Here is a 10,701-nt window from a genome sequence, read left to right as displayed (position 1 = left end):
GCTAGCCCCTTAGCACCCCCAAGAAATGACTGTGGTTGATTCATAAATAAATAAAAAAAGTGTTATATGTGTAAATAGTATAATTTATATTTGAAAAATGAATAAATACATTCTTAAAACGAACCGATTATTTTTAAGCTAAAAAACACAGGTGATCGTATTCGGCCAAAGGGTACAGCACCGCAGCACACATTGAACTTTTGACCTTACCTCCACAGTAACGTTTTCACCCCGAAGAAGAAGAGCTCAATATTTGGAGCTGTTAGGATTAGAGAAGTGAGTTCAGGCTAGTTTGGAGAGCTAAGCTAACTGTTAAGACGTGTTTCGTGCAGGCTGTTGCTTCTTGCGTTCAGTGCGGTCGGCGCTGTGCGCAGAGGGTCCAAGCACCGAGCCGTGCACTTCCAAGATTTCGTAACAACTTCCTACAACTTCGTACAAAGTCCTGTTTGAATTGATTGGCTGCAGAGGAGAAGAAGTCGGGGAGCTCTCTCTCTGTTTTTAACTAAGGCCTTGAAGACCAAAATGATAAGGGGAGACTGGAGGTTAGAAACACAAAGACACAGAGGACTTGGACACTGTCCAGGTGAGTCAGTTGGACTGTGTGTTGTGTTTCTCACCTTCAGCAGTTACCTGAGGCTCATAAGTTTGGAGTGCCAAACAAACCGTTAAGATGTGTCTTATGCTTCTTACGATCAGAGCGAAACCCTCTGGTCATTCGTAATGATTGCGTTGAAAGGCAGAACGGCTCCAAGAACAGACTTCCTCCTTCCTGTAGCCAATCGCTGCAACAGGCCGGGTCCACTTTGTAACAAAGATCTTGTTGACCCTCCACAGACTCTCTGGCCACAGTTGGGTAATATCGCTGGCAAGAAGCATTAAAAAACAAGTTTTAGTGTGTTCCTGAAATACTCAACATGTTGGACAAAGGTCTCTTCAGCTGAGACCAGAGACCCTCCATCAGATTCAGATCTCAGTCTCTCAGGATCACTTCCTTCCTCCAGTCTCTGATCCTGCTCAACACATTCAAAACTTCAACATGAGGTTGGATATTTGCTTTAGCTGTGTTCATAGTAAGAAAAGTGCAAAAAAAGTGAATATATAAAAGTAACACAACTTGATACAAATGTAACAAAAAAGTATTTATACAGTATTTATATATTATATACACTGACGACTGAAATACAAAGAGCTTGAAAACACTTGTAAACACCAGGTTCCTCGCATTACACTAGTGCACCATCTTGTGGCGGCTTGTAAAAAGGACACTTGTTTTATTATATTTGCAATAGTATGGTAGGTTAGGTTAGATAACTACATTGTCCCCGAGGGGCAGTTGGTTTTGCGGCACAATCGCAAGGCACTTTATCACAAGACATCAGACATATGATACAAACAAATAGTCCTTACATCAGACACCGACGGGCATAACATGAAGAATATACATCACACACTACAATACACTTGGGTATGATCAGGCCAGCTAGACGACTAGCTTATGTATTTCTGTACAAACCCTCTGTATGTATGAATACAAAGTGAGCAGCAGCTTCTTGTGGAAGTATGATAACGTGAAACACATTATTTAAAAAAAAAGAAACAGGTACATATACATATATTGACCACCGCTCTGAACTGAAACCATCATAATCATACCATTCAAGGATTAGGCTACTAATCATTTGCGCAAATTAACCATTTTATTCTTTACCTCAAAAGTAAGCAGAAGATAATGTTACTCAGGACATTTACCATGAAGATCGGTTTTCTACAACGCTAGAATATGATGTATAAATATCTCTTTCACTCTGTTTCTCCCTGTCTCTCTCTCATGGCAATTTCCTAAGTCATATTAACTTCCACTGCTCGCTTTTAATGCAAAATGTACAACTGTTCTTTTTTGCTATGACAAGTGACTCATTGAATGGTTTCAGTTAAGAGCAGTAGTTCATAAATGTATATTTTTAGACTAGCATTCAGTCAGTTTGTTATTATCTGCCATGCTTTTTCTCACGGTTTTTTTTTATTTATTTTTTATAGAGAACCAGTTTCCTTCTTTACATATTATATGCTTTGCGCCCTCGAATATATGGACATCGAAAATAGAGACACTGAAGAAATTGGACTCTAAAATCTAGAAACTACAGATAAAATTAACTGATAGATTTCTTTTTTTTTTAGAATTGTTTTTATTATGCAAGTACAATGAAAAACAGAGAGGCAAACAACCTGGTCAACCTGGTTTCCAGTCCAAATCCATCCAAGTGTTAACCAGTGTTAAACAATATCCTCTTAACAGTAGGGGAAGAAAATAAATAATTCACAATGCTCATTCCCCTTTTACTTTATTATTTAATTAACTGATAAATTCCATGCATACTATAAACATGACTGTAACAGAGTATATTCATTTGTTATTTTCCCCCAGCAAAATATAAGGTCAAAAACCATTAAGGTGATATTGTATGAAAAGTTATGCACACTAAAACGTATGATATACGAAAACTAGGAGACTGCCGGGTGATCACGTGACATCGGCTACAGAGCTCCATCACAGCTCGGTTGTATCAGTAGGAGTTAGTAGATGTGTTGAATGGGAGAAAAACGTGTTTTGGTTTAATGGCATTCATTTAAAAAACAATCACAATCATCAGGCGTTGCTAAGCACCAAGTAGAGCCACCGTGCCTCTGCAAAATAGACTTGGGAAGGAACTTGTTTTGGTGAAACGTGTACGTAGTTTTAGTCGTGCAACACAAAACTCAGATTGGACAGATAGTCTAGCTAGCTGTCTGGATTTACCCCGGCAGAGATCTGAGGAGCAGTTAACCATGCATAGTCCTCATAAATCCACCGGAGTTTTGATCACCAACACAAAAAAGAACAAGGGGAAGGACATCTGTGAAAAGACATGCATCTTGCTGAATTTCCTGCGGCACCGGAGCAATCCCGGGAGTGGAACGTTGTGGATATTGACTAATGTGGTGCATACCGCATGCATTGCCTTTTCAAACATATAGTTCATGAGAAAAGTCCGCACGGATTTAAAATAATTCATACTCAGTGACTCACTCTGCTGCCTATTTTATCTATCCGTCCTTCCATCTTCGTCCACTTATCTGGGGTTGTGTTTTATCTAGTCATTTGTCCTCTCCTTCAGATTAAAAGAATGCAGTTCTGATGCGGGTGACTTTAGTCTCCTCTTCTCTCTCTCTCTGTTTATCATTTGGACTGAACTAGTGCTGTCAAGCGATTAAAATATTTAATCGCGATTAATGTCATAGTTAACTCGCAATTAATCACACATTTTAATCTATTCTAAATGTCCCTTGATTTCTTTTTGTCTCATTATTTTTTTTTTATTTTAATGCTGGAAAAGACATGGAAAAGTGGATTGGCTTGCTTTTTGCAAATGTTTTTTTTTTTTTATTGAAAACAAAATTGGCATATAATGTAGTGTTCAAAACTGACATTCACACTTGGAGGAAATAATCTCTCACATAATGTAACACTGTCCATCAATAAAAGGGTGAAAAATATACTTTGTCACACAAATAGCCCCTTCAACAGCCCTTTCTAAGGGATCTAAACAGGGCGATACAAAATCAAATTACAAAGTGCACATGTAAGGTAACTAGGTCTCAGCCTATATTGCAGTTGAACCATGGCTTAATACCCTCTTTTTCTCAAGTTTGCTTTGAACATAGCAGTGAGGCTACTGATCTTTATTCACCAGAGGCTCATCAACCCACCCTTTTATCTCAAAGAATGAACAGTAACGGTTAGCAATAAAAGGTAAGTCTACTGCTTCTTTGCTTTGAGCCAGTTACTCAAACAGACAAGCCTGTTGACATTTTCTGACAACAGGGAAAGCTCGCTTCTTTTGTACAACATGCCCAGACGGTGAAAACAACCTTTCAGAAGGTACTGATGTGGCCGGTGTTGCTAAATACTTGCGTGCAAGGCGGGCCATTTCACCGCGTGCCCCTTCATTTGTGGACCACCATTCCTGGGTACAGTCATCCATGCCAGTAAGAGGCTCTGACTTGTAGCGCTCCAGACATTGGTTAATGCTGTCCTCCTCTTCATCAGACGAAGACTCGTTTGCAAGCATGAGAGTTGGTTTCTTCGCAGGAGGCTCAGGCGTGACTTGGTTATCCGGCTGTGCAGGCCTCTCCATCTCCTTGAGCAAGGCGCGGATCGTATTCCACACCTCAGCCCTGTCAGGTTTGCTCAGACACTTGAGGTCCTTAAACCTTGAAATGAAATGCAACTTAAATAGAAGTACAGGTGCAGGTATAACAAAATTGCGACAATACCCCTATCTCTACAGTGCTAAATGAAAATACAAAGTAAAGAAGCAAACAACCTAACAAAACAAACCCACTGAGAGAAACACAATGCTGAGAATGAGGATGAGTGTAAGAATGAAGGATGGCAATCTGACCTTGGGTCAAGTGCTGTTGCAACTCTCAGCCATGTGATGTTGGTCTTCTCCTTGCGACCCTCCATGTCTGCTGCGAAGGTTCCCTTCAACTTGATCATGTAAGCTGGGTCGTCCTCAGTGACCTCCATCACTCGGGACAGATGACATAAGGCTGGCAGCACCGCTGAGCAAAACACAAACTTCTCTCCTCCCAGAAGTTCAGACACATACCTGCAATAATATGGGGAATCACTTTTGTGGGGAACTAGTTAGGCCTACTGTAATTCACACAGAGTTCTCTCACTCACTCACTCACTCACCACACTCACACACACACTCTAATCTTTGACACATGCATAGCCTACCTGCTCCAGCACAGCCTCGAGCTTCTTCAGTTTCTTCAGCTCGGTAACTGTTGGCATGGCGATGTTGGTTGTGTGCAGGGCCAGTGCATCTTTCAGTGGTTCAGCATTCCGCTGAACACGCGTGATCATTTCCAGGGTACTATTCCATCTGGTTGACCCTTCCTGTGCGAGTGACTCTTTCTTCTGATGATGTGCGACTCGTTGCTGCTCGAGCTCCGCTTGGTTTGCCGGGCTGTGCTTAAAATGTTCCCGCAACCTTTCTGCATTTTGCCACTGCGCTGTCAAATGGGCTGTTGGTTAGAGAAACAGGTGACGCCTCGGTGCACACTGTGTGTGCGATGCACGCCATGTGCTCAAAGGGGAGCTGACTGGCCGCTGCAATCATGTTGCGTGCACTATCCGTGGTCAGTGAGACAACTTTGTGTTCGATGTCCCACTCTCTAGCTACTTGCATAAAGTGCTCTGCAACAGCGTCAGCAAAGTGCCTCTCTTCTGTCTTTAGAAGTTTCCACTGTGGATCAAAGTAATGGGCTGTGACCCCGAGGTGGTTGTGATTACTGACGGATGTCCGGTAATCACCAGTGAGCGCGACTACTTTTGTATTCTCCAACGCCTGCTGTACCTTAGCCTTCTCCGTTTTTGTACAATTTCTGTACGTGGCTTGTAATGGTGGCTCTCGAAGGCAATTCGTAGGTCCGGTCGTTGGATGCGATGCGAATGATATCAGCTAGACCCTCGTCCTCCACAACATTAACAGGCCTACATGCAGTAGCCACCCATTTAGCTATGGCTGCAGTAAGTTTGTTCTTAGTTGTGGTATCCATGTGCTTCTGTCTGAAGTCATCCATTGTCGCCTGGCTTTGGCGAGGGAGCGGAGAATTCACATCAGCTGTGTACTTGGCCATCAAGTGGTATTTCAGATGCGACAATAGCTCAGTTCACAAACACAAAACCCACAGATCACTTTGGTCTTGTCAATAGAACCATTCGGCAACTTTTCAAAAGTAAACTTTCCATTCAGAATCTTACTGGCATCCATTTCGCTGGCATCACGCTCGCCATCCACTCAAAACGTAACGTTAGCCTGCTACTCTTTGGCGTTAAAATGGGTTTGCGTTAATGCCGTTAATAAAGCGTTAAACTCACAGCCCTAGACTGAACACATTCATAATCAGCTCAACAGTGGTGACTTTATTATCAAGGATGTAGGTGTATCTGAATGTGTGTGTTTTAGTTAAATTACATGTTTTGTATTCAGATAAAATAACATGTTAGAACTAAACTCCTCTTCCTTCATTGTGTTTAGTTGCAGACGAACTGCAAGCAGGTTTGGCGAATCATTGCTCCTAGATAAGATAAGATAAGATAAGATAAGACTTTATTAATCCCACACTGGGTAAATTCCTGTGCTACAGCAGCTCAAAAGAAAAAAAAATCACACATCAGAATAACACATATACACAATAGGTAGACATAGGAGAACACATTTACATAAAGTATAAGAATAAGTATAACAATACAATTAGTTATAATAATAATAGTAATAAAAAACAATAAAAACCCTTGTAATAACAGACAGTATATAAACACAGATATACAGATGAGTAAGGTGCGGATGAATAGAAATTTCATATTGCACAGTTGCAGGGAACACAGAATAATAAATGATTAAATATGTATAGTGCAGAATATTGTCCAGTGATGGCTCATATTGCAGAGACAGCTAGCAGTGCTACATTATGATGTTGTATTAAAGAGTCTGACTGCTGCTGGAATGAAGGACCTGTGGTAGCACTGAGGAGCTGCTCAGGGAACTCACTGTCTTATGTGGTGGGGGGGGGGTGTTGCCCATGATTGATGCCATCCTCCTTTCCCCCACCTCCTCTATGGATTCCTACTTAATGCACACGCCATGGTAACAGACGATGACCACCCCGCTGACAGTGGTGATGAAGATAACGTTACACACGTTGGCCATAATAAAAAAAAGAAGTACTTTTACATCTAATACTTCAGTAAACTTAAAATCAGAAAATTACTTTTGATACTGAAGTACAGTAAATATCAGGAAAACTAAATTAAAGGAAATTTTAACTTCTACCAAAGTTATTATATACTTTTACTCAAGTATGGATTTCAAGTACTTTATACAAGACTGCCTAAATGAAAGAGTGAGCCAACAGAGTGAACTGTGAGCTGAACTGAGCATGTGTAAAGAAAGTGAAGGAGCTGTGCTGCCACCTGCTGGCTGGCTGACTCAACTGATATGATGCTTTCATCCAAGGAGAGTTTTACAATGAGCATCTCACTCACACTTGTTCGGCATCGGGTCATCTGGCTCCATCACTACATTTATGGCACCGTGTTTTCCTGCGAGATGTTGTGCAGAACCCCACAGGCTAAAACAATGTTGCAGACTTTTTCTGCCGTGTATAGGGTATAGTCTATTTCGGACCACATTTCAGTGGTTAAACAGAGGCAAGGTGTTGCTGAGTTCACTTCACCCCCCATACCTTGGGTAGTTGGGAGGAAGCTGCACCTACAAAGAGATGGCTCGTTTGTTTCAAGATTATAAGAAGCTGCCGAGGCCAAGATTTAAATTTACTTGCACATACATATGTTCTTCAGTTTTAATATATACTTCTGCACAAAAACACTCATACTCACATTATGCAGGATGTGTATGAATGCATGAATGCATGAGAGTATGCATGCATGTGCAACTGTATGTGCAAAGTATCCAACTTTGGCCGAGGCGGCTTCTCATCAACCACACTGTGGGTCACATAGGAAGGAGGAGGGGGGTTTACTTGATGCGACTATGAAGTGAACAAAGTGTAGACATCATTTGGCCAAATGCCAGGATGGAGGAGCCATCTCTGCTGCGGCTGCTTTGTAAGTAAACTCTTTGTGCATTTATAATAACAAAGCTTAAAAAAATACTAAATGAAATGCAAAAAACAGAGAAATCTAAAGTCTAGGTTATACAGCAATGTTTGGCTTAGAACATCGCTTCTGGAATGCTCAAATTATTACAATTGAAGAATGAAAGTTTGTGTAAATGTTTCATAGTGTTATTTGATTTTTTTTAAACTTTGAACCGAACCAAACTCCAACTAACCTGAATGTCTTATCTCTTCAGTTCTGATCTCACTGCTGAGCTGCCCAACAGACCAAGGTCAGTACACTTCTTCTCTAGATAGAAAGTCCTGTTCAGAGTACTTTTAAAATGTGTTGAGGGTTATTGTGTGTATTCAAAGTACAGATCTCTTTATTGTTCATGACTGAGAAGCCCGAGGCCTCATTTATCAAAGCATGTGTAAAACAATTTTTCAGACAGTGTGCGTGTGAAAAGTGTTTGTACGAACAAAAAGTTTGGTATTCATCAAACCTGCACATGCAATGGTACATCACACCTACATCTACATCTGCCGGCTTGTTCACACTTTGAAACTCCCCAGAATACCAGATATAGTTAACCACATCCCTTTGAAACTCTGAGTGGTTTCAATGTAGATATACTTGTTGTGGTCAAAAGTAGAATACAAGAAAGGTAAAGATGAAAAACATCACACACAATGAGGTTAAGATATTGGAGCATCCTGGGAGCAAACATGAAGGAAGGTTTCCCAGCTTAGATCAATTATTGCAAGAGTAAAGACATGAGCTGATTCCTTAAGTGTCCTAGAGAATCAATGTGAAGCATCAGAGGCCCGCTTTGTCGAAAGCAGTGATGGTCACAGTAGCAGTAATAATCAACTAGTTTTTTAACTACTACTTCCTCTTCCCTCCCCCCCTCCAGTCTCTCTGACTGCGAGTCCCAGCAGCTCTCAGCTGTTTAAAGATGAATCTGTCTCTCTGAGCTGTGAGGAGGACGACAGCTCTGCTGGATGGACTCTGAGGAGTAACACAACCAGAGAAACCAGGACTCAGTGTGGAGATGGCTGGGGAAGACCTGCTGGTTCTTTCTGTACCATCAGCTTCATGATCCCAGGGGACAGTGGAGTTTACTGGTGTGAGTCCAGAGAGGGAGCAACCAGTAACAGCATCACCATCACTGTCACTGGTAAGATCAGACTGTGGAGTCAGTGTTGATGAAGCTGTGTGTGAATGGATGACATGCTGTAGTTTGTCTCTGTGTTGAGGTGGACCAGTGATCCTGCAGAGTCCTGTCCTCCCTGTGATGGAGGGAGAAGACCTCACTCTGACCTGTAAAACAAAGAGGTCCTCCAACCTCCCAGCTGGTTTCTATAAAGATGGCTCCTTCATCAGGACTGAGCCTGCAGGTCACATGACCATCCACCATGTTTCCAGGTCTGATGAAGGCCTCTACAAGTGTCTCATCAGCAGTGTTGGAGAGTCTCCACCCAGCTGGGTCTCTGTCACAGGTGAGGAGGTTACCTTTGATTTCAGGAGTTCATTCATCCAGATATTCATCTGACAGCTGATTCTCAATACTGCAAAACCTATGACCACAGACCCACCAACCTCTGCAGCTCCGCCCCCAGCCTCAGACCTCCTCCATCTTGTGATCAGACTGGTCTGCCACCTGGTGGTGTGCTTTCCGTACTGCATCTCTACTTTCATCATGTTGTCTTTATATCGAGACAGGGCCACAGGTAACAGTATAATTTACTGACCTTACAATCAATCAAACATCTCAAAATACCATTACCGATTAACACTTGTCTCAGAGCAGAACTATTCCATCACATCACATATTTCCATATCGCATCTCAGTAAGTTTATTTGAAGGAGTGTGCATAAGACTGACCAACATGGAGTCTTTTTGAATGTGCATGACTGTTGTCATTTGATCATTTCTGGCACTTCTAATGCCATCTTGGCATTGTATGAGATGTTGGTTTTATGACCACTTGACATTAACAAAGACAACATAAGCTGTCAATGTCTTTGTTTTGACAACTTCCCATTAAGCTTGAAGTCATAAGTCTGTCATGGCAGGCCTAATTATCAAACTTTAAGAAATGATTTAGCTTAATGTGTTAACATTACATTAAACTGTCATTAGGTGGTTGGTTTACATTGGGGGTCATGAGACCAGTATAATTTTGTCATGAATATTTTTCCTTGACCTTAAGTAAAGTGGAACCATTTGGACTTGTCACAAATATGTCATAAAAGTTTTAAGACAAGTTTGATGACAGTGAATGCACTAACAAGGGTATTTAATGAGGTTTGTACAGATAATGTTAGCTTTAGGCTAACATTACTTGTTGCTACAGTAATCGTTAACAGTAGTTAGCTGCCGTTAGCTAGTTAGGTCGGTAAGCTGTGCAGCTGTCCAATTTGCCGACTCAGGCCCAGGTTGCAAAGAGCCAAACCCAGGGAAAAAAACATCTGTATGTAGTGTATTCCCCACGATTATAATTGGTTTAAAGAAACGCAAACAACCCAGAGCGTTTTTTTTCTTCTTTCAGCTGATTGAATTTTCTATATTTTCTTTTTAACCAGCTCTAACTCTAGGAAATGACCTGCCCATCTCCGTGGTGACGCCCACTCAGGCTGAGGAGGGATTGGATGATGATGTCACCACAGAGCATCACTTCTGAACTGATCTGAAATAAAGCTCAAATGTTTCAAATGCTGATAGTTTAGAAAACAGTAGAGGACTCACAACGCTTCCCTGTGGAACTCGACATGTTCTAGTTTGACTTATTTGTGTAGGATGTTAAGCTCAGTATTTTTTGTATCGTTGTTTAGATATTTTTGTGAGTTTTCGTTCATGTTTGTTTAAATGTCAAGTTTGTAATCTCTTCAGATAAAATAAAAACATTAGCATATTTTCTCTCTGTTTTGTTCCAATGTGATTATTTTTCTTCCTTTTACTTGGGACATCTATCACATCATTTTGTTCAGAAACGATAACCTTACATGGATCAACAAGTGGCAAC

At 41.2% G+C, this 10,701-nt stretch overlaps 1 protein-coding gene across 1 annotated transcript; it reads left to right on the top strand.

The window, feature by feature from the left end:
- Window positions 1-7,650: 7,650 nt before the first annotated feature.
- LOC114546146 (Fc receptor-like protein 5) lies at window positions 7,651-9,155 on the top strand (the record flags this gene model as incomplete). The annotated part of the gene is made up of 4 exons (XM_028564814.1): window positions 7,651-7,681; window positions 7,929-7,964; window positions 8,589-8,852; window positions 8,932-9,155. Coding segments are annotated over exons 1-4 (555 nt in total), but the record flags the coding sequence as incomplete, so codon positions are not given.
- Between the last annotated feature and the right edge of the window lie 1,546 nt (window positions 9,156-10,701).

The sequence above is a fragment of the Perca flavescens genome, chromosome 19, assembly GCF_004354835.1.
Source record: "Perca flavescens isolate YP-PL-M2 chromosome 19, PFLA_1.0, whole genome shotgun sequence".
Taxonomy (NCBI): domain Eukaryota; kingdom Metazoa; phylum Chordata; class Actinopteri; order Perciformes; family Percidae; genus Perca; species Perca flavescens.
The sequence above is the reverse complement of the archived record's forward strand: the minus strand, read 5'-3'. Positions and strand labels throughout refer to the sequence as shown.